The 24,815-nt window shown below is 41.2% G+C and overlaps 1 protein-coding gene across 3 annotated transcripts in view; it reads right to left on the bottom strand.

The window, feature by feature from the left end:
* CA8 (carbonic anhydrase 8) overlaps positions 1-24,815 on the bottom strand; it is a gene marked incomplete at its 5' end in the record, with an annotated part of 87,413 nt that overhangs the window by 8,154 nt on the left and 54,444 nt on the right. For 2 of the 3 annotated variants that reach the window (XR_014297991.1, XM_082674842.1), the window contains 4 exons: positions 10,824-10,993; positions 19,827-19,939; positions 21,567-21,615; positions 23,617-23,679. Coding sequence is in view for 2 of the 3 variants with exons in the window: in XM_082674842.1 (XP_082530968.1) it covers positions 10,859-10,993; positions 19,827-19,939; positions 21,567-21,615; positions 23,617-23,679 (360 nt within the window). The remainder of the gene's footprint in view (positions 1-10,823; positions 10,994-19,826; positions 19,940-21,566; positions 21,616-23,616; positions 23,680-24,815) is intronic. The other variant, XM_082674843.1, reaches the window with a different exon arrangement.

Raw genomic sequence — 24,815 nt, 5'->3', positions numbered from 1 at the left:
AATATAATCCCATGAGGAACATTATATGTGTGTCTAGTTGTGCTTATGAGAGATATGCAAAAAGAGAGATCAAAAGAACAAAAATAATGATAAAGGTAACATTTATTAAATACTTAGCACTGTGGACCAAAAACATGGTAAGCACTTTAATTGCATTACTTCACTGTATCTTCACAACCACCCTGTGAGGTAGGTACTACTACGGCCTTCTTTAAAGTGATGAAAAAAGAGACTTAGAGATATTAGGAACTTTGTCAAGGTCACACAGCTACCTACCAGTGGAGTCAGAATGGAACCTAAGCCATCCCCCACTGAGCTATGGGGGGACCTCCACGCTCACCCCAGTGTTCATGGTGACTGTCACCGAGAGGCGTGTCTGGGAGATCCTTGTTGCTTCATTTTGTTCTGTACTGTTTGAATTTTCCACCATGAACATGTACCATATTCAGAGAAATCAAAGGGGTTACTCTTGCCGCAGAAATTTCAATAGGTAAACGGAGATGAACACATTTCGAGAAAGTGAGGAGTAAAAAGGAGATGACAAAGAGGTGGAAAGTATACAGAGTGATTGATTTTAAAAAGGGCAAAAATATCTTCAATCCATGGTGCAAGCATAGATTAGCACTAACCCTTAGGGAGACTATTAGCAACGTGATACCAAAAGTGAAAACACGGGTGTCCTTCTTCCCTAGAAATCTCATTCCCCGGAACTTATCTAAAGAGATAAGGAGGCAAAGATATACAAGGACTTCATAATTATCTGCCCTTTGTTATTTGAAAGGCGTGGTGAAAAGAGCTCAGGGTTTGCAGTGAAACCTACCTGGGTGTGAACTCTGGCTTTGCCCTGTACTGGCTGTGACCCTGAACAAGTTACTCAACCCCTCTCAGCCTCAGGGTCTCCATCTCTAAAATGGAAATAAAAGCACATGCCTCACAAGATCGTTGTGAGGATTAAATGAGATAAAATATAGCAGAGGGTCGGAAACATAAAAAAGCAGCTGTTCTTTCCCCTTCATCACTCACTAGTATGTGTCACTTAGAATGGATGTGTAAACTTTAACTGAAACTCAAGGACACATCAGATTGTTTGGTATATTCTATACAACTCTGCATCAAAGTATCATAAAACACTAAACTTAGCTTTTAAAGTTCTTCACAAGCAAACCTATGTTATACTATTCTGACACTTTCTCAATCTCAATTAGCACTACACTAATTAACAAAACTGTGTTACACACTACAGCGCGTCACATTTTTCTTCCTCCTTCCCTAATCCCTAGTGTGCTGTAAGGGTGATTGAATATCTAATTACTTCTTAATTGAATGCACATATTATACATTTTTCACTAGGTTCAAGCTTAATGCTTTCAGTCCAGAAATCAAAGTCAATGAAATTAAGTTGAAGTGGGATTTGGGCAACTATTATAATGAGAGAAGGTTTGCATTATGTCTAATTATAAGTAAATGTGGATTTTAGCATCATATTCTATGGAAATATTTCAGGTCCAGGAATGTGCCATAAGTGACTAATTTAGATGATTAATAACATTGTTATTCTTATTTACAATCTTTTATTTCTCATTATAGTGATTTAATTGCTGGGACCCATTAAATATAATCATTCTTGAAAGAAATGGTACCATTAGAGAACCACCGGCTGTACCCATACTAAAATCAGAATGAACACTCATATTTGTGAATAATTACGTGAGTTTCTCTGCACTGTAAAGGTTACAGGAACTCTCACATGCTGCAAACACAAGAAAAACATAAATCTTGGAGTACTTGGAATATAACTGGTTACGTTCATCAAAAATATTCATTTATGGCAAACCACAAAAAATATTACTATCAAAATGGTGTTCCAATTCAGTTCTTACTTTACTGGGAGAGTATTTCATGAGGTTCTTTTTTTTTTTTTTCTTCCCTTTTGCATTATGCAGGAGTAGGAGAACCTCTGAAGTAGGTATCTCATACAAGGAAGGTTTGTTTGCTTGTTTGTTTCTAGATGTGGGGACCAATCAACTATAATAATTTAGCTGAAGACCTTTTCGGGCAGAAGACTAGATTAAATAACTTTTTGAGATCCAGTTCGACTCCATGCTTCTAAGATGTGTCTGAAAATATTTTCTGCAGACAAGCCTTAAAGACCTTTACGTATAAAGTATAAGAATTCAGAAATTTTGCAGGCATTTAAAGAAGTACTGTGATAGAAAACAGACCCATCCAAAACCAATGTGGTTTTATTGTTTTAACAATTAATTTACTTTGAGAATGGTGTTACATAGTGGCAAATTTCTTGATTGGAGAAACCTCCATATTATTCAACAAATATTTCAGACTCTGTCCAAGCTATTGGGCGTTGTCTAGGCTATTTCAGCTTTGTATGCTACCAAAACAAGTTTTCACTGGCATGTTTGTTTAATTAAAACTGAAGTATCATACCAGTCAGAATGGTCATCATCAAAAAGTCTACAAATAACAAATGCTGGAGAGGGTGTGGAGAAAAAGGAACCCTCCTACGCTGTTGGTGGGAATGTAAATTGGTACAGCCACTACGGACAACACTATGGAGGTTCCTTAAAAGAATAAAAATAGAGTTACCACATGATTCAGGGATCCCACTCCTGGGCATATATCCAGAGAAAACTATGATTCGAAAAGATACACGCACCCCAATGTTCACTGCAGCACTCTTTACAATAGCCAAGACATAGAAGCAACCTAAATGTCCATCAACAGAGGAATGCATAAAGAAGATGTGGTCTGTGTATACAATGGAATATTACTCAGCCATAAAAAGGAAGGAAATAATGCCATTTGCACCAATATGGATGGACCTAGAGATTATCATACTAAGTAAAGTAAGTCAGAAAGAGAAAGACAAATATCATATGATATCACTTATATGTAGAATCTAAAAAAATGATACAAATGAATTTATTTACAAAACAGAAGTAGACCCACAGACATAGAAAACAAATTTATGGTTACCAAAGGGGAAGGCGGGGGGAATAAATTAGAAGTTTGGGATTAAGATATACACACTATTATATATAAAATACATAACCAACAGGACCTACTGTATAGCACAGGGAACTATACTCAAAGTTTTGTAATAACCTATAAGTGAAAAGAATCTGAAAAAGAACAGATATACATATAACTGAATCACTTTGCTGTACACCTGAAACTAACACAACATTGTAAATCAACTATACTTCAATTTTTAAAAAATGAAGTAGTTGAAAGAATAAGGCAAATCTATTTGTACTAACATATAAATATCTCAATTTATCTATATAGTTAAATTGACAATTTTTTGGTATGGCTTTTTTTTTAATACTTTAAAATACATTGTTTCTCACCCTTGTGGGTGGCATGTCAGTATCTACTTTTCCCTTACCTGGTTTCTTCTTTAACAAACCCTTTTCCCTTCTTCAGGAGATGGCTTCCATCCCTAACAAAGGGCCTGGAGCAGGTAAGTTCCTCCACTCTCAGGCCATGATCCTTCCATCACCCTCATGCCATTTCATTTCTATGCTGAGATTTCAGATCTCCTAGGTTTTGCTATATGTAAGCTATTTGCTATGTTTAGTTATGTTTAGTAACTAATACAAAAGAAAATGAAAATATTAAAAAGAAGGTTGATCAGGGGACTTCAGTCTTTTCATCATGTTTCTGTATTTCCTCGATAACTGCTAACATCCAGCTACGTATCAGTAGATGTAACGCAGGTCAATTTTCCAAAACCCATTCAAGACTCTGCAACTTCACAACTGAGACGTTTAAGTCAGATGCCAATCACCCAACCTTCCACTGCAGATGGGAATAACAAACTACAATACCGCCACCAGCCCCCAGCGACAGATGTCGCCAGTTAGTCCTGTCACCCTTTCGCACTGCGCTCAGCCGTGGATGCAGAATCCTTCTCAACACTCTAGACAGCTCGTATCAGTCAATCAGAGTTGACGTGCAAGTTTGAGGGCTCTCTGTCACCCATGTCTTTTATTTTTACAAATCTTTCTTCAACAATCCTATGTAAAAGAGAGGGGGGTGTTCCTGCAATAGCCCAGGTGAGAGCTGATGCTAACTTTATGGGTTGTGATGATCACAGAGATTGATTTGGGAGCTATCCAAAGGCGAATCTGTGAACTGGACGATAAATTGGAAATGTGAGGTGAGGTGACGTGAGAAGTGTCCAGTATGACTCGAATTCCTAAGAAAACTGGAAGAAAGCCAAGTCTGCGAAGGACGATCATATATTCAATCTTTTATATATTGGGTGTGAGACGCCTCTGATGCATCCAAAAGCAAAGTGAGGCAAACAGTTGGGCATCCGATTCTAGAACTTAACAGAGAGACCTGGTGTCGGCAGGTAAATGAGAGGGTCATCTGCCTTTGGTGGTACCAGAGGCTGTGGGTGCAGATGATCCACCTACAGAGAGAGGGGGTGCCACAGGCTGAGCCATGCGGACTCCAACAGCAAGTGACCTCCAGGAAGGTCCCTTTGCGTGCTGGGCTTTCACAGTTCCCTGGGTCTATGATGAATCCGCTTTCCTAAGTCTCTATGAACTTCATCATGGAAAAGAGGAACTGGAAAGGACAGACAGTAAATGAGGAAGAAACCGAAATGAACGCTTCTTTGTGAACGATGTTTTCTTAATAAGTCTCAAACTGGAAAAATAAAATTTAAAAACTGGCTTGAGAAAATTACCAAAAATGAGCATCCATGAGGAAAAAGACGTAATACTACGTGTTTAGAGGAGATAACCTGGTCTCGGTGATTTTCTTATGGAAAATATATGAAGTTTAAAATCATGAAATCTACTATATTGAGGGTATCATAATATATTAATGTTCAACATAAAAGCTGACCCATGACTGCAAGATGTTCTCTTCCTTCCTCCCAAACACAATTTTGTTTAAATTCATGGGTGGGGAGGGGAATAAATCATTCAGGAATTTTTACCCATAATAAATTAACCTTTCTTAATAGTGAAAAAAGAAACAAAGGACAGATATGGAAGCAGGGATTATTTTCCTTCTTTACCAATCTTGAAGAAATGTCTATACAGCTTTGATACTTTTCATTCTTGGGTTAAGAACAATTTTTGTATCACAGAATCAAAACATAATAGATGGGTTGACCACCCTTGGTATTTTGGCCTTTTCCTGAAATCATACTGAGAACCTTTAGGAAATCCATTCATTTTCGGGCAATTCTATAGGATACAGTAAATAGAAAATAGCTCTACCATCAAGCTTTCATTTCTCACCCTAATGCTGTGCATCATATTAAATTATTGGAGTGAAGTCAGTCCAAGTTCTATTGACTGAAAATAAGGCTCTGAGCTTTCCATTTATCCTGAAAGGATAATAGCTTTCACCTACTTGGTCATTCAGAGTTGACATTATCCCTTTCCCACAAATCCCCTCCTTTTCCATAATGGCTTAGTCTTTTTTAACCTCCAACTCTGTTAGGTTATAAAAGAAAGCTGCTATGAAATTGATGTTAGCTATAGCATTTATTAAAGCTAAGAAGAGAACATTATTAATTGCAAAAGTATACATGGGGAAGAGTTCAGTACAGTCTGAATGTGACTCAAAGACCCAAAACGGGTCTTTGCCCAAATACGAGGGTAAGTTTGACACAGGGATCAGATACTTGTTTAATAACCCTCTTCTTTCTTCTTCCTTTTTTTTTTTTTTTTTCTCCTCATCTATTTGGAACACACATATTTTCCCCTTTTAAGGAGGGTAAGGGAGGTTACTTTTTTTTCTGGAGAAAACATTTTTTACTCATAATTATATTAATTTTATGGCTAAAATATATGTTGTTTAATCATATTGTTTTGTTCTAAAGCTAAATCAACTCAAGAAACACGGTTTTATGTAAATAACAGATCTCACAAAGAGATCAATTGTTAATGTAATTGGAAATAATGTTGCCAAGAAATGTAGGTTATTTATTTACCTGTTTACAGGGAGGTATTTAAAGAGCTCTGTGGCATTGGTTTTTACAGAAAATAATTATAATTAACTATAGTTACTGTAACCATGTGTGCAGTTTAACAATATTTGAGTCACAGGGGAAGCAGGCAAATCTTTGAACAGTCAGCATAGCTTTCTAAAAATTGGTTAATAGTTAATGAAACAAACAGGTAAATAATCATTTCACTGGAAGGGTAGTACCAATATTATCACGCCAAGGGCAGCAAGGAAACTGGACATAAAGCTTGGTTTTATTTTGGTTTGTTAGTAAGATTTGGTTCTCCTGCATCGTAAAGAAAGTTCACTGGGTAAACTGGCTCCTAGAAATCTGAACTAGCCCTGCACGTGGGTGACTTATGTGCTAACTCTTTAAACAAGTACAAAACCATAGTTCATACTTCCTAAATGGTAATACAAAAAGTCACAGATAATTCATGGGAGTAATAAGTCTTGGTTATCAAAACCCTCCAGATGTCTAGACATGTCATGCAAAAATAAATGTCATTTTAAGTCCAAAAACTAAAGTTATTTTAGTAAAGCGTAGCTAAAATAAATCTGAATTATTTTGAACATTTTTTAGAGAACTATCAGAAAAAAAGGTTTTTTTTCCTTTTCAGTTCCAAGAGCTTAAATGAAACATTCATGCATTAAATTCAAAGTCTGACTGTCAAGTCATTTCACTTTAATAAAAATTTGAATTACCTGCCTTAGGGCATTATTAAATATCAAATAAAAAGCACACATCCATAAGTCTGATTTCCTGATATAATTTTTATGTAGCAGTACGACTAGATTTGTATTACACATTTCAAGATAAAAGGATCAAAAATGTATTCATAAAAGGATATGGTCAGAAGTGAAGTCGCCTTTGAAAGAATTTCTGCACCACTCTTAGGAATTTGGGGGAAAATGACCTCCTTTTAGCAATCTCAGTCACCAAGACAAGGACATAAATCCATCCTCTCTTAAAATATCTAAACTGCAATTAATCGAAGACTGAAAATTACACACTGTCCTCCTATCATACCATGAATATGAAGTATCTGAAATATATGTAATCTTCTCATAAACATTTAAGAGTGTGTGTGTGTGTGCGCGTGCAAGAGACAGATAAAGTAGTGATGGTTACTTAGATATTTAGAGACAGGCAATTCTGGTGTAGGACCAGATATGGATCAAAAATTAAAGCCAATAATCTTATTTCATAAAAAGCGTCATTTATAGTTACCGACATTCAAAGAGAGTATACCAAACCTACACTGGGGAAATTCATAAATTCACGTTCACTAACCTCACCTCCCCTCTCTGCCTGGCCCTCCAACCGGGCCGTGCCCGTAAGCCCTCCGGACCCTCACTCTGCACCCATCTCCCAGCTGTCTGGCAGCGCTCACCTCTTCTAGCTTCTACCCAACCCTCCTTAAACAGTAAAGCAAGTCGTGAAACACTGTCTATAAACCGCCACCTCCTTCCCTCCTGTGATAGCGCACAAAGTGTCCGTTCCCATAACAACAGTCAGTCTCCACGTGTGCCGAGGGCCCCATCCCCTGGCAACTTTTCAGGGACTTCACTGCTAGGACTAGCCCCTCGAGAAACAGCACCTTCAGCCCTGCCCATCCACTGGCTCATTCCCCCTCCCCCCCACATACAGAAAAGTTTTACTACTTCTTTTGTTTAAAAAAAAAAAGTCTCATTCCCACCTCAAAAAAGGAAATGATATATATGGGACATGACAGAGGTGTTAGCCAACGCTAAGGTGGGAATCATATTGTAATATAAAAATGGATCAAATCAAAATACACATCGTACACCTTAAACTTACACACGCTTGTCTGAAGCTGCCACCACAAGGTATCTCCAGCCCTCCCTTCACGCCCAACTTCTGCCCACCGCAACCGCCTCCCTCGTCCTCCTGCCACCCTGAGAGCCAGCGTGGTGACGCTCCCTGACCTCTGTCCTGCAGTGCTTACAACAAGGGGCTCTGCCAGGCAGGCTGCTTGGGTCCAACTTCCAGTCCCGCTGCCCAATGGCTTTGAGCAGATGACCTAACTTCTCTGTGCTTTGGTTAACTGGTCATAAAGCATCCCGTAAGATTTTATGAACATCCGAGGTCATCCCCGTGTAGCATGAGAACATTATACGTACACACTTGTATGTATAAAATCTCTATGCCCACGACTCCCGCATTCTGTTCAAACTTCTTTTCTGACCTCCGCTCTCGACATTCCAGCTTCCTTCACACCAGGCCCACTGCTGTGACTGACAAGCCTCTCTCAGTCCCCCCGTCCCCGCCCCCCCCCCCCCCCTCTCCATCTCAGACAGAGCCTCTTCCGGCTTCCCTCTTGTCACTCCATGGCACTCTAGCCACACAGTTTCTAAAACCCCAAACCCCGGGTGTTATCTTTGATATGTCCATCTCCCCCCACCCTCGTCCAATTTATCCCTAGATATCACTTTCCAAGACCCTTTCACGTATGTCAGCTTCTCTCCATCTGCACTGCTCCTAGGTTGGTACCCATGCCGGCATGCCTTTCACCTTGGCTACCCAGTGGACCTCTAAAATATCCTTCCACCGCCACAGCCTGGCCCACAATCATCTGGTCCATTTGTTCTCCAGCCACTGTGATCTCCTGAGAAGGCCACTCCCCTGAGAACGCTTAGATCTCAGCACACTGACGATGAAGTAAAGATGTCTTAGCACGGCTGCCGAGGCCCTTTAAGTCATGGGGCCCTGCCTGATCTTCCCTTTGCATTTCCACACCCCCGACTCACAAGGCTTTTTTCAGGTTCATCAATGCATCAAATTCTCACCACCTCCACAGAGACTGGGCCCTCGGGGTCTCTGCAAAAGATATTCCCTCTATCTGAAATCTCCTTCACTCCATTTCTTGGTTCTTTTCATTCATGGAATTTATTAACTGTGTATTCTTTTAACATCTTTATTGGTGCATAATTGCTTTACAGTGTTGTGTTAGTTTCTGCTGTATAACAAAGTGAATCAGCTATATGCATACATATATCCCCATATCCCCTCCCTCTTGCGTTTCCCTCCCACCCTCCTTATCCCACCCCTCTAGGTGGTCACAAAGCACCGAGCTGATCTCCCTGTGCCAGAAGTGTTTGTTTCTCGATTGTCAGGTTCCCCATCTCAGACTCTAGCTTTTATGAGGGCAGAGACCACATCTGTTCTTCTCATCTCTGTATACACAGAACCAATCACGTAGTAGGTGCTCAATAATGATTTCTGACTGAATATTATTTTAATTCTTTAGCTCATCCATTATAAGGCTCAGCTTAAAGCCCCCGGGGATGTTCTCCATTGTTATCATATATGAATTACTGAAAGTTCCTTCTCATTTCTACCACAGGTGACTTTGCCTGGCCTCCTCCTCATCATCCCCATCATCTCATCATCTACCAGCTGACACAGAAACTGAGAAGGAACGAAGGACTGGAACACAGTTGGCTGATACAGGACACACATAAGTTCTAAGGAATTTCTAATTTCCCTAACGACATCCACGACTCCAGGTGTTACATGCCATGATGGATTCAAAGTAAACTCAACACGTTTCAACCCTTAAGAAGCTTGAAATCTGACACAGGAAATAAATATACGAATAGCTAAATGGAAGAAAAAATGTGAAACAAGAGGTACGATGTAAGGGACAAGGAGAGAATTCCTGCTGAGGACCGTATGCAAGTGGGGCCTCTAGTCGGCTAGGGTTTCAACGAGCAAAAGGGAAGGGGGGAAGGACTGGGTGAGCAAAGCACATTCACAGAAGAGAAAAGACAGATTGGCTGGAGTACTGGGTGCCTCAGTAGAGTAATAATAGAGGGGCAAGAAAACTGGAGAGGGAAACACATGGACAACGTGATCACCCTTTAAAATTCCTATATCAGCTGTCTGGCTCGTGAGACTGTGAGCTCCCTGAGGCCAGAGATTTCTGTTCCTCTGTGACTCCCCGGTCCACTGTACCCTTCACACGGGATGAGAGTACATACCCTTAGCGGTCCATTAAACAGTCAGAGCTCTGACCTGACTCCTAGGAAACGGTTCCAACAGACGCTTCCCTCTTACGAGAAGCAGTGGCTTCCCAGCAATGCACACTGACCTAGGTACACGCCCTTGGGCAACCTACAAGGCGAGGAAGTAACCCAGTACAGAGGCATTTATGTATATTTTAGCTTTTCCATGTTTGTGATGTTTTACTTTGTTAGTCCTTAAGGGTAAGGAATACAAACACTGAATTCGATATATTAAAATGTACAGATTAGGTTTTAATCAGTACAGAAACATCCTACACTCAGATCATTAGCAAGGGCTTCTTGATCTATCGAATAAAAGCACTTCCATAGGACAAGTATTTTCATTCATGCCAGATCTGCCCTCACCTACCTACCCCGATAAACAAGACGACCAAATCTGCACCGAACAACAAGGGCCACTTTGAGGCTCAACAGGTCCCCCAGTCCCTTCCCTTACGCTCCCCCATCAATGGGAGGTGACAGCTGCGGTTTCAAGGGTGCGACAACATAGTAAAGTACCGAGAGGTACTTGCATGTCACCGTTCCCCTGCCTCAGGCACCTTCCCTCATGAAAGCCGATATTAGAGCAAAACTTAGAATGAAAGGCTGCTCTGCTCGAAAACATAAGGACTGTAGATTTCTGTCCAACACGGCATGAAATTTTTACGAACCACCTGACTTGTGATTAATGGGGCTTGAGAATGTGTCCTAGATTTAAATAAAGTGCGTTGACAATGAGAGTCGCTTTGGTGTGACAGGCTCAGCTGTGTGTGCCTCATTTTCCTTGCTTAATCCGAACATACCCAGATGAAGACGCACCGGCTTCTGCTCTCTTCAGCTACTGAAACGCGGCTCTAATGACTCTGTCGCTGAGTGGCTGAGTGGGTCTAAAATTGTCTCCCAAAATCCCATCACAGCCTTCCACAAGCTCTGCCCCTTTTGCATGTGTCCTCAGCCTTCGAAATTCTTCAATCTGAAAATAAAAGCAGAACAAAACAGATTAACCACTTACCGGCCATGAACAAGAACTGCAGTTTCATCAATGGCTTAAAATATGCATACATTATAAGAATTTAGAAAGAGAATTAAAATTAAACTTCAAAGAGAGAAAAAGAAGTTCATCCTTCCAGACCTAAGACATTAGACGCAACCCCTGCAAGAAGAATGAAGACTGCAGAAGCAGGGATGAAGGTCTGCAGACAACCCAAACTGCCACGGAAACCTGCTGCATCTGTTTGTACAAAAATGATACACACTTCTCTCTAGAAGCTCTTATGGCCACCTGTGACATAATGAGAAAAAGTGAACAAATGAAGCAGTGATCTGAAATGCTTCCCAAGTATCTCTTTAAGTAATGAATTCTGGTGTTACTGTACGCTAACACTGACCAGATGTTAAATGTATCAGATGGAGGTTTTTTCATCAAAAGACTCCCTTTGATGTTTGTCTAGCCCTCTGGAGAGCACAGGTCCAAAGAGTACCTCTGATTTTCCAAAAGTTTAAGCCCATCTTCCTCCCTTGGCAAGAGCGATTTTCAAGTTCATCTCCCTTTTCAGGTTTCCTGTTACACACGAAGAGGTTCCCACAGTCCCACGGGACCGTTCCCGTCAAGTGCACTGCAGTTTCCCTGACTTGCCGGGTCTGCACCTCCTAAGAACCCACAGTCTGCCGGACACAACCCCCTGGGAAGTGTCTGAACAACAAGTAAACACGTGATAAGCATTCGTGAGGCTCACTGCCAACTAGCAGTTGACTTACCTCTGTTAAGCCATGGTCTGTTATTTCATTTAAATGCCCCATAAAATCACATGCCACAGATATTCTTCCTTCCTTACACAAAAGGAGAAACTGAGGCCACATGGGTTAAGGAAGTTTCCAGATTAGCCGGGTCTGACAATGCCAAGTCCAGCTGCTCCTTTCCCAGCTTCACAGCCACCTCTTCAGAAATTCTAGTCATCAGTAGACCCTACATCTGGCACTTATCCCCGGATGTTGAGCAAGTGTGATCTGAACAGCATGAATCCACCAAAAGTTCACCATCTGCGAATCAGAGGCTTCTGCCTACAAAGGTTCATACAGCACACCCATAGACCTCTCCCAATCATAACGTGAAAAAAATGCGAGAGATGAACTAATTCAGGGTTCGAATAAAAGTCTAGAGACCCCTAGACTTTAGGGGACCCATGAAACTCCTGAATGACTTGTAAAAATTTCCCTGTGGAGTAGTTTCTTAAGAAGAGGTTCCTGACTCCAAAAGAGTTGAACCCCACAAGATTCAAACCATTCATATATGCGTCGGAAAACAAGAGTTGGGGAAAATTAAGTGGCTTGTTAGATCAGAACCCAGGTTAGAAATCTGACTTCTGATGGTTCTAGTTTTCCATGTCTTCAAATACTGTTTGATTGCACTCAATGGGATAAGCCTGATCCAACTAGAACTGTCCTGTTTTTTGAAACAACGGCCACGTGCTGTATTTATATAGAAGCCATCAGCTGTTTGATCTACATAACCGTCTTCCGCTAGGCCGCCACAGGGTCTTAGAGGGGGGAATATGGCAGCACCCATATTGCTTGCTGCATCTGAAAAATGTCTAGAGCCACGGCAGCAGGAGAATCCCCCGTAAAACGCATCTCTCTGCAATGCCAATTTTTCTGAAGTAACCACCGCTCAGAACCCTTTAGTCACTTCAAATGGTTTCAAGTACACACTGCGTTATCTCACGTTGAAATGAGACAGAGTGAGAAAGGAACAGAATAATAGTCCAGGATAAAAGTCTTCAGCAAAACTCAAATGTCATGGCTGTACAGAGACTCTCATTATCACGTATATCAGGATGTACGATTTCATCGATTTTTAATGCTACTCTACTTAAACATGGTATTTGTTTTTAGCCAATTTGAAAGAGACGGATGGAGAGGACAGAGATAAGTCCTCACCTTCTGAAGGTAGCAGAGCTGAGCAGTCACTCTCCTCTGAACCCGGGTGGCACGCCTGTGGGTCTCAGACATTTACTGCGACCTCCTTATTGCAGGACCCCGATGATTCACTCAAAGTTCTGCTTTCTTTTCATGTGTGCATTTAAAGGGCTAATTTCTAGGGTCTGAGGTTTGGCACTCATTAATTTTAGTAGTTTCCGAGGTCCTGTGCACATCCTATAATAGACTTATTTTGACTTACAGTTCATATGTCATCATGTTAGAAGAGAAAAATAACACATAAGTCGGTGTTCTCATCTTATTCTCTTTCATCACCAGGCGATGATCCATGAATTAGAGGAAATGAATTCCTTGTGGTAGTAGTTAAATAGAGGGAACAAAGCAAATTGTACTTAAATAGTCCATATGTGTGTATATATAACGAGATTTCATTCATATATATATATATATATATACACACACACACACACATATATCTCTCCACCTTTCATGTACTGAACCTTGTTGTTCTGGTTTCATTTTCTTCTACCCCATTATCTAACTTTCTTTCTAACATCACTGCTCTCTCTTCCTGACCTTTCATCCCTAAAACCACCCTCATTCTGTCACTGATCAGTCCTTAATCTGATCTTTTTTTTTTTTTTTTTGAGGAAGAGCTTAGAGAAAAGAACTTTCTTTCCCCAGGAACACTGATGTAAACTTGCCTATCAGCCCAATCCCCAGCTCTGGGCTCGGCCACTGTCGTCCCATCATTAGGATAGTTACCAACGAGCCACACAGATCGAAACTTACTCGAGACGTAGAGATTACAGAGCTCGTGGCTCCACGGGAAGCGCTCTGTAACATGGAAGATGCTGAAGAAATACAAACTTTCTCACAAGTCCCTAAAAATAACGCATTTTAAGAAAGGAAAGAGGGAGTCTCCCAGGAGCAAGAGAAAGTCCTAGAGTTACACTGCTTAAGGACAGCAGCCGCCAGCCAGCCCCATGTGGCCACCAAGCATTCGAAATGTTGTTAGTCTGAACTGAGATGTACTGGAAACGTAGGATTCATACACACAAAGTCAGACTTTGTATGAAAATAAGGATGTGAAAAATCTCATCAATGGTCTGTTACACTGATTACACGTTAAAATGATATTTTTGATTCACTGGGTTGAAACAGACTACCTGAATTAACTTCACCTGTTTATTTTGACTTTTTTTTACTGTGGCTACTAGACAATTTTCTCTCACACATGCGGCTCACGTGGTGTTTCCATTGGACAGGACTGGTCTGGTGCCGCCCAGCACACCGGCCTTCAGGCACTCAGCATTCTGGGGTTAAGACGGCTGACCTCAATTAGCTGGGGACATAAATGCGGGTAGATGAGAAACAGTGGTTCTCAAAGTGTGCTTCCTGGAATAAGTGCCCCAGACCCACCAAATCAGCAACTCTGGGGTGCGGCCCAGCAGTCTGTGTTTTTTTGTTTGTTTTTGTTTTGTTTTGTTTTGTTTTGCGGTACGCGGGCCTCTCACTGTTGTGGCCTCTCCCGCTGCGGAGCACAGGCTCCGGACGCGCAGGCCCAGCGGCCATGGCTCAAGGGCCCAGCCGCTCCGCGGCACGCGGGACCCCCCCAGACTGGGGCACGAACCCAGGCCCCCCGCATCGGCAGGCGGACCGCCAACCACTGCGCCACCAAGGAAGCCCCAGCAGTCTGTGTTTTAACATGCCCTCCCGGGGGGGATTCTGTTGCACACTCAAATTAGAGAAACACGGACACAGAAGAAAATGCACAACAAATGTTCCAAACCACTTGGAATCATTTTCAAACGTAACCGTGCTGGGGTCCCGCAGCATCCTGGTCTGCAGGGTTAATGGCCACTCAAATCCCACGTGGAGCATAAAAAACGCCTGCTCCTCAGAGGTCCAAGGCCAGACGGGCTCCCAGACCCCACAGGCCACAAGCATCTGTGCCAGAAATCGGGCTAGGAAGAGTCCCACTTTTCAATCCACAGGAAGTCAGAAATGGGGAAGGATGAAGAAGAGGCAGGATTGGGAGGAAACAAAATTTAAGACGGTTTTCCGAGTTCTAACGGGCGTATATGCACACAGTGAAAACCCATAACAACATCTATATTCCTCTGTTTCACTGGCGTTACTGGAAGTTGAAAGAGAAAGGACTAAACAAAGACAGACACATCTAATTTGGGAAAAGTAGGTAAGTTAAGAAATAGAAACAGATGAGTAAGAGGAACGTGCAGAAAAAAGTGGGGAGAAAAAAGACAGGAAAATGAGAGTAAAACTGAAGAATCATTTGTGTGTGTGTGTGTGCGCATGCTCACATATTTGTACATGTGCCATTATATCAGAATACCACGTGTGATCAATTCTGAATATTGTTCACATTTTAAGGTCACTGTGAAATCAGAATGTGTCTTACAATTTCCGTTGTCAGATTTGATTAAATATGGTATTTTTATTCTGCTTTTAGAATCCCATTTCCAAACATAACAATCCAGCTGAGGGAATTCCCTGGTGGTCCAGTGGTTAGGACTCTGTGCTTTCACTGCCATGGCCTGGGTTCAATCCCTGGTCAGGGAACTAAGCCTCACAGTGCAGCTATAAAAAACCAAAAACAAACAAAAATAAAAAACAATCCAGCTGAAAAAAAAAAATTTTTTTTTCACTTTGGCTTCCTAAACGCTTTAGACCACTGTTTATCTTACAGTAATTTAATGGTTACAGATCACTTTTTTAAATGTTTTAAATTACACTCATCCAAATCCATCCAATTGTGTGGGTTTTTTCCCCTAGCATAGTGTGTGCTAACCAGGAATAACATGAAAAAGTCAACCAATCAGGACCTTCCAGTCCCAGATGCTAGAGTTCTTAGTGCCCAAGAAGATGCAAATGGTCCACGACAGGCTTAGCTGTCAACACCACACTTCAGCCGCTGACTCCTTCTCCCCCCACCCACCTCCAGCAGCTGTGCATTTCCTAGGAAAGCATTATGATCTAGAGCTTTTTCCTTAATTACGTTGCAAGTGCAGACACTATTATCCTGTGACAGATGACGCATTTCAAGATACAACTGTTTCTACAATAATATCCAGCTGCTTTATTACATGTTACGCCTATAAGAGGACACATGATTTTTTCAATACAAAGTTTTCTATTTCTCAGTATAATCCACTTAGTAGCCACTCCACCTGCCATTGGCTATTCCTTTTGTTATTTTCTGTATCAATCCTCTGTCCCTCGCTTTCTGCCTCCTTCTCTGTATCTCTCTGCTCCTCTTTAAGTACAACAGGATGAGGCTTCTCAGTTTTTCTTGGTTTTGATTCTAGAATCACATCCTCTCTCTTGGGTTCCTCTTGTTTGTACTGCCCTCTCTGGACCTTCTCTATTTTGGGCTCTGCCTTCTATGAAATTATATGAGCAGCAACAGTGAAACATTCAAGTCAAGGACAGACTGATTTACATTCTCCGAAAATTATAATTTTTTCCTACATCACTCTAAATTGCATTTTAATTTACCTGCGTGTGTGTGTGTGTGTGTGTGTGTGTGTGTGTGTGTGTCCATTTCAACATTCCTGCCCTCTGAACAGATGCTATAATGGAGCTCTGTGCTAACAGAACCTACATCTTTTTTCTTGTAAAGCCACAGCTAACTGGAAAGTCGTCTATTTCCAAGAGCAGTTGGGATTATTCCTTCCAATGGACATTCCTTTGCCTCTGGCTCCCTTTGAGGAAGATACAGCTTATTTCCCAATAATTGAGGAGCATCACTTAGTGGGTTAGGGCTAGACTTTGTCACTGGCCTTACTCAAAGGGACAATACAAAGCAAGGCTCCCTTTGAAGACAGCGAGACTGAAAGGCATGACGATTTGTCTCTGGTTTTCGCATAGCATACTGGTCGACGTGGAAGTAAAACATCCTCGTTCACATTTACAGACTGTCAGTTAACGTTCCCCATACCGTGCTAGCAAGGGAATCCTTAATGGAATTCTAAGTGGAACTGAGAATTTTCTTTTCTGTGGCTCAGCAAGGTTAATTCGAACTGACTTGCAATAGACAGACATTTATTGTGGTTATAGAGAAAAATTTTATTTTTCACTAAAAGATTTGACCTATTTTTAGAAAATTACCTTTAAACTGCTGAACAAATGTGACTGTAGACCCCGAGCTCCTTCTACTACTTCTGCCAGTCTCCTCTCCTTGTGACTAATGTCAGTTAAAACTTTTACCCTTGGTCCCCTTCTCCTTTCAGCTCAACACTCCATGGAAACATCTCACTTCAGTTAACAATTCAGTTAACTGGCAATGATGGTCCTTGTTCATGAATCTTGTTTGCATGATGGCAACTCTGAAAAGAAATGAAGGCTTTCTCCATGGTAGAGCCTCAAGGCAAACTGCTTGGATGGGCTGGGGTGCTGACCTGGAACACCGAGTGCAGCATAACGGAAGGGATGGTGGAGGAATAATACTGGAGAAGAGAAGCCAAACCTCAGCAACAGAGAAGTGTCAATACCAGGATCCACCAGTGAACACACAAGACCAAGAAACAGGAGTCAAGGGTGAGAACCCAGCAGCGGCATCTGGGCACGTGTTTATACAGCGTAGTTATTTTCTACCTGGGTGGGCAGCATGCATCCTATTTAAATTCTCTGTAGCATTTGTCACTATTAACCTTTCTTCTCCGCATCTTGGAGATACTCTCTCCTGTCCTGGACTCACTCCCTCCTGGCTGTTCCCAAGGCCCTTGGGCAAGTCCCTAGTTCCCTATGTGCTGCCATCTCCTCTACCTACACTGGGGTTTTGCCCTCAGCTGGGTTATCTTGCCTCTTCCTCAGCTTGAGCTAATCTGATCATCAAATCCATTTCTTCTTCTTGGACGTGAAGCTAGAATTCACTTCTCAGCCTCCCCTGCAATCAGGTATGGCCATGTGATTGAGTTCCAGCCAACAGAATGTAAGCATAAATGGTGTTCGCCATTTCTAGGTCTGGCCCTTTAAAAGCAATCCCCCTTTGAGAGCCTCCACGCTCTTTCCCTTCATGCTGGCTACATGACCACACCTAAGGACCCAGAAGTGAGGTATTAAAGATGGCAGAGTGTCTTTCAACCCGGTTCCCTGAATGCACAAAGAAAAGCCTTGGGTTTCCCTGGTGGCGTAGTGGTTGGGAGTCCACCTGCCGATGCAGGCGACGCGGGTTCGTGCCCTGGTCCGGGAAGATCCCACATGCCGCGGAGCAGCTGGGTCCGTGAGCCGTGGCCGCTGAGCCTGTGCGTCCGGAGCCTGTGCTCCGTAACGGGAGAGGCCACAACAGTGAGAGGCCCGCGTACCAAAAAAAAAAAAAAAAAAAAAAGAAAAGCCTTCACTGTGAATCAAAAACACATTTGCTGGATTTGTAAAATGTAAAAACACATTTTACGTGTGTAAAAAATAAATTCTTACTGTGATGTCACTGAAGTTTTGAGGTATATCTGTTACAGCAGTTACAACCTTTGCTATTAAATTCCAAATCTATATGTCATTAGTCCAAACCTCTACTCTTAACATTACACTCAGACTTCTAATTTCTTTCCTCTCCTTTACTAGACTAACTCCTAATATTTTTCAGGAGTTATTCCCTGGACCTCCCAGTCTGGATTGGGTTTCTGTCCTTTGTGTTTCCAGAACACCTTACTTATGACACAACATAGCTGTCTAATAGTCATCTGCCTCCACAACTCTATGGTGAACTTTTTAAGAGTAAACACTGTGTCTGAATCTCTGCATCCTCTGTGTCTGGTTGGCAGTCAGGAACAGTTTCTTGTAAGAAAAAAACAGATGAATGAATAAATAAAGGAATTGGGGTTTGTCATATTAAAAATACGAAGGCCCAAAGGTGGTGTGATCAAAGTTTCTAAAATAATGAAACAATGAAGATGCTGAATGGGGCACTTTTAAAATTAATCCTTAGAAAAAAGAGAAATAAGAAATTGTTAAAGGTTGAAAGAAGGATTTTAAAGATTTAAGGACAAACAAAAGAAGGCTTTCCTGAGTAGTGAGTAAACTTGAACTTCTTATAAAATGATAGGGGATATAATAAAAGTTTGTAAAAAGTTTCTAAAGGAATCTTGGTTTATTGAGAGGACTGCCCAAGTCTTCTGAGACTGATCATGAAGAACAAGTATAGCCTTCCAGAACACATCCTTAGACAGACCTCTGGGGGACAGGAGACATTTAAAGCTTTTTTTGTAATAATATCAAAACCATTGTTTAAACACCTTGTAGTGATGTTGCCTCCTGCTCTGCCACCTAACACCCTAGTGACAGCTCACCTTGGAGACACACACACTGTGCATTAGCATTTAGAGCACCTATGCTATACCCAAGGTGGGTGGTAGGTGAACAAAAATGGGGCTAGAGAACAATCCGGAACTTTCCGGGGCGTTCTTTTTAGCACCCTCACCCTCTGCATACAGGATTTTCCTGTGCAGGCCAAGAAAGAGCTATTACAAAGCCTGCATGTGACTTACAGAAATAACCGGCATTCTCACTTTACTTCCAAGACCTTTTTTCTCTCCAATGCCTGGGAAAACCCACATGAAGGAATAACTATAATAATCAAACGTTTGGCTATTTCACTGACTTCTATTTACTCTATAAAAACTGACTTTTAAAATACAGATCATAAATGAGAGCTGGGTTTTCTTCATCTTTGACCTTTCCATTGCTTTCACTGGTTCAAGACATTTAACTTTTATCTGAAAAGAGGTGACTGATCTAACTGATCCAAAGGGAGCCAAAACGTAAAACAGACGTGTTTCCCTTTTATGGAGACAACATTTAACCTTTAACGCAGAACTTCATTCTGGAAGATTTAAAAGCACCGCACTCACCTGTAGCTGGGATATTGTTAGAGGGTATCGGAATAATATCCAGGTAACACCTTCACTGCAGGGCGGAATAGTGAGAGAGCCTTCGTAGACCCAGTAATCGCGCAGCAGAGGGTCTGTGCCATCACGTGGGCGTGTCACGGAAAGGCAAGTTAATGAAAAATAATTTGGAAGATTCCAACAATAACTTTCAAATTTACAAACTGTCCAAATAACACTTCTCAGACGGATGTCATTTTTAAACTAGAGCCTCACGTTTGTGTTTTAATCTAATCATCATGGAGAAAACAATCAATAAAAAACATGATGAATCCTCTTTCTATTATTTATAGCAGTTTCTCTCAATGGGTTACTATACATATTTAAATATGGCTGTATAAACTGGATGTATATAAACTTGATATACTATATTATATATACACATACTTGATATATATACTATATACTATATATCAAGTTTACTCACTTGAGGAGAAGTGTATCCATTTTTTTTTTTTACGTTATTGGATGATTTACCTGACTGATTATACCCAATATCTATTGAATGTTTACGACACGTGAAGTACTCTTCTAAGCATTTTACATTAACTTATTTAACTCTTACAACAAACCAGTGACATAGGTCCCATTATTACCCGCACGTTTCAGATGGGAAAAATGAATCACAGAGGGTATGTAATATGCCCACGGTCACTGGGCTAACATCCTGGCCAGAGCCAGGATGAGAACGAAAGCGGTCTGGCTTCAAAGTCTGTGTGTTTAAATTATCTTTTTAAAAATTCAGTTAAAATAAATTTGTGTAAAATACAAAAAAAAAAAGGTCAATAATTTGTAACTATTGGGATTTAAAGGGAGAGACGGCTTCAGTTGTTCCCAGGTGTGATTATTTAGAGCTTTTGATTCTTGTAAGCCTGTTAAATCATGTATCTGATTTTTTTTAATAAAAATGAGAGACAAGAAAACAGTCTGTGCATTTAACCATGCTGTTCTAGCTACCTCTATATCGCTTCTTCAATAGCAAAATATTGAAATTGTATTATGATAGAATAAAAAAAATCATTCTTATAAAATCTTGTAGCCCTGCATTAGAAGAATCTGTGATTAAATATGATGGGTGAGTGTTCAACGTATGGAAAAACTGGTTTGTAGCAGTGCAATTAAATGTAGAAAGTAGAAGATACGATGCATTTGGTTTTGTTTGGAACACCAAAAAATTTCACATAGTTTAGGCAGAGATAATGTGAAGACCAAAATTTTGTACAAAACAACCTTTATCTACAAATTATATTTTGAGTATTTTATATACAATTCTTACCTGTTCAGGCATACCTAAGTATTTAGAAATAATAGCTAAATAATAATATCATTGCAAAGAGGTTATCTTTTAAAATTAGATATAAAGTTTATGTCACATCAGAGATTAATAAGAACTGCACTGACCAATCTTACACGTATATCAAGGTTATGTTATTACAGTCGTGCTTTACACAGAGGAGGCAATTTGTAGGAATGAAAATCCAAAAGAAACCTCTTCGTGGATTAATGGAACTAGCGGTAAAGTGTTTATTCTTTCAAAAGGTTTACTCCCAGGTTTAGAGCAATCTGAAACTGGTACCAACTACAGAGAATAAAAATTGTAAAGAAACTTCATTAACTAATAGGATATAGTTGTGTATGTTCTGAGGAAAACAGTGCAGTCATATAACCACAGTTAAAATTCATCTTACGCAGATGAATGCTTACCTGGTAATAAAGTGTTAGGATTAAAGCAGGGTATTGTTTTGGACTTCCCCTGAAACAGAAAACAATGTGCCCCATGTTAACATAAAATTTCTAAATTTTAGAGTAAGAACATTTATGAGCACTAAAAATCCAGGTTGAAGTCTTTTCTAAACAGCATTATCAGACCCCACAGATTTGTGTCAATCTGTCTTCTCACTGGAGCCACAGGGGTTGATTCCAACAAGACACTCCTGCTCTGAGTCTGTAGCTCTTTTCTCTGCTGCTGCAGCTCAATTTTCCCTATAATTCCAGGTGTGAAACTTAAAATCGTCCAGTGTCCATATGCCCCATGTCAGCTACCTTTCTGGCTCCTGGCGCGTCCAGACCAGAGACTTAGGCACTGGCTCAGGGAATTCTTTAGTAACGACTTTCTTCCTGGTACTACGATCTCAATTCCTAACCTTCTTGGCAGGACGGGCTGCCTCCCAAATTCTCGGTTTGCCCCCTTTGGATTTGGTAGCTCAGCTCTAGGACCTATCCTGGATGCTCTCCTCCTCCAGAGGGGAAGAACTGACACTCAGATGAAAATATTAAATTTCAATACACGTTTATCAAAACTAGATTTAAATTTCAATAAACTATGTGTACCATCACCAATTCACATTTCTGATCACTATTTTAAATAGTCCCATTTAAAATGTCGGTCCTTAGACAGACAGACCTGTCACGCCAGTTGGATGTCTCTTATAAGATTACTCCACTAATGCAGACATAACAGGGAAGGTAAGTGCATGACCTCTTGCTCTCTTCCTTACTTCTGGGGACTGCTGGACACATTGAAGAATCCAGCTTACTTACCTCCCACCATCCTCCTGTATTCCGTAATGACTGATGTCACATTAGCTGAAGCAATAAAGGAAAATTTCTCAACCCATTTCTATTCAACAAATGCCAGTGAAAATGTGTCCTTGTCCCCTTTTCACCAGCTTCTGTGACCAGTCTGTGCCTTCCCTTGGCAGCTGGATTCGCTCTGAGCCTGCGCTCAGGAGACCTTCTGTAGAGGTTCTTGCCTGGTTCCAGATGCTCTGGGCTTGAGCTAGTGAGTCTAGAGCTAGCGAGACTGTTTCCAGACAGATTTTAGGGTTGGCCTTGGGTCTCTGGACCCCTGTGCGGTATCTCCAGCACCCACATGGGATTGAACTTCTCCCCCACAAGGCCACTCAGATTCTACTGACTCAACGTGAGCATAAAAGGTACTGTTTATAAGAGAACTGGGCTTCCCGGCAATGCTAGGCCGAATCACTACAGGCTCAAATCAACCTGAATCACCTTCTGTGGGCTATATCATCTTATGGCTTATAGGTACTTGTCTCTTTTTTTCTTTTTACTTAAATACTTTGAAGTGTGGTTGCCACAATTTTTATTTGTTTCATTTACACTACCTTCCTATAACCAGCGGGCAGAAAGGGGTAACTCAGCTGGCCTGGGTTGCTCGAATCCACAATCCAAAAAAAATTTAAAAGGCCTGTCTTCAAGACTGGCCCCTGGCTGGCTCCTGGGAGACAGTCTCTGAGCCCTTGGAATATGCTGCCTGAGAAGAGTGGCTCTGTGTGCCTGAGGCCTTGGGTCAGGCTGCACCAGTTGGACCAGATAAGTATATCCCAACACTGTGATTTATGGTGAAAGCCTGGTTTTGCTCAGGGTGGGGGAGGGCTAGAGTCAGAGTAGCTGAGGTCAGTCCCTCAGGCACTGCCGGCTGGCATGACTGACCCCCAATAAAATCCCTGGACACCAAGGCCCAGGAAAGCTTCCCTGGTTGGCAATGCTTCACACGTGTTGTGACATCACTGCCAGGAGAATCAGGTGTGTCCCTGTGCGACTCCACGGGGCGGGGCTGTCTGGAAGCTTGTGGCTCGCTTCTCTGGGACTGTAGCCTTCCGCTGGAAGAAACCACAACCAGGAGGCTAAGCACTTGGCTGTGAGTCCTTTTAGGGAATCCCCCAGCCTGAAGGTGGGCTTGGAAGCCTCTGACACAGCCAGTAGTTTTATTTTCTTTTAAAGAATGACTTACCTTATATTGAATATCCTGGAGGATTTCAGTGACAGCCTTCAGGCCTACGTGTTCTTTTCCGATCTGCAAAGTGTAAAGCATAAACCAGAACCATAAAGCTTTTAAATATGTAGCTTCTACTTAAAATAACCAACAGAAGTGAAGTTCAAGTTCACCTGAATGTCCTTCCTGGGGAACAAATGCCCTTTTTAATAAGAGCCAGGTCAACATCTACTGAAGGCAATTAAAGGTGTAACAGTAACAGAAGCCAGTACAAGAAAGTATCAGATAGACATTTCCAAGAATCCATTCCAAATTCACCTTGCTAAGTACAGGTTTACCCGCTGTGCTATATATATATAAAGTAATAAGACTGCGATATAGAAATTTCAAGGATATTTCTGAATTAAAATTATTCAACACATTCCCAAAGCCTTCCATTTCCACCCTGGGCATTTCTAGGCCATTACTATAAAGATTTTATCCGTGTTGAAAAACTTTTATTAACTCAGAAAAATGAGTACATGGTTTCACATGAACTCATTATCCTGTCACCAAAATCAGGACATTTCTTGATTACCACAGGACATAGTTCTATAATCCCCTTTTTATTCTTAATTAAATAAGAATATGCTGTTCGTAGCTTTCTATGTTTTTTTTCCGGGCCCCGTTGAGTGGCTTGCGCAGTCTTAGTTCCCTGACCAGGGACTGAACTCAGGCCATGTCAGTGAAAGCTCTGAGTCCTAACCATTGGACCACCATGGAATTCCCAGTAGCTTTCTCTTTTAAAGCATTATGTATCGTTACATTTTTTCAGTGTATAAAATGTTCCAAAGAATTCGAGACTTTAAAAAGAATATGATGTTAAATATTCTTGACTCTAACTTGAAAAATTGTAAGTGCAATCTGATTTCCATTTTTCAGCCAAGTTTCAACAGTCCATGATAATGGAGGGCAGTCACAGCAGAGACAATTTATAACCTCAGACAAACAATCCTTGTTACAGTTGGCTTTTTCTCTTCCCCATACATTTTGGACATATATACACTACCAAATGTAAAATAGATAGCTAGTGGGAAGCAGCTGCATGGCACAGGGAGATCAGCTCGGTGCTTTGTGACCACCTAGAGGGGTGGGATAGGGAGGGTGGGAGGGAGACGCAAGAGGGAAGAGATATGGGAACATAATGTATATGGTTAACTGATTCACTTTGTTATAAA

The sequence above is a fragment of the Grampus griseus genome (assembly GCF_964374135.1).
Source record: "Grampus griseus genome assembly, chromosome: 17".
In the NCBI taxonomy this organism is placed as follows: Eukaryota; Metazoa; Chordata; class Mammalia; order Artiodactyla; family Delphinidae; genus Grampus; species Grampus griseus.
Note: the sequence above shows the minus strand (reverse complement) of the source record. Positions and strands in the feature narration are given on the sequence as shown.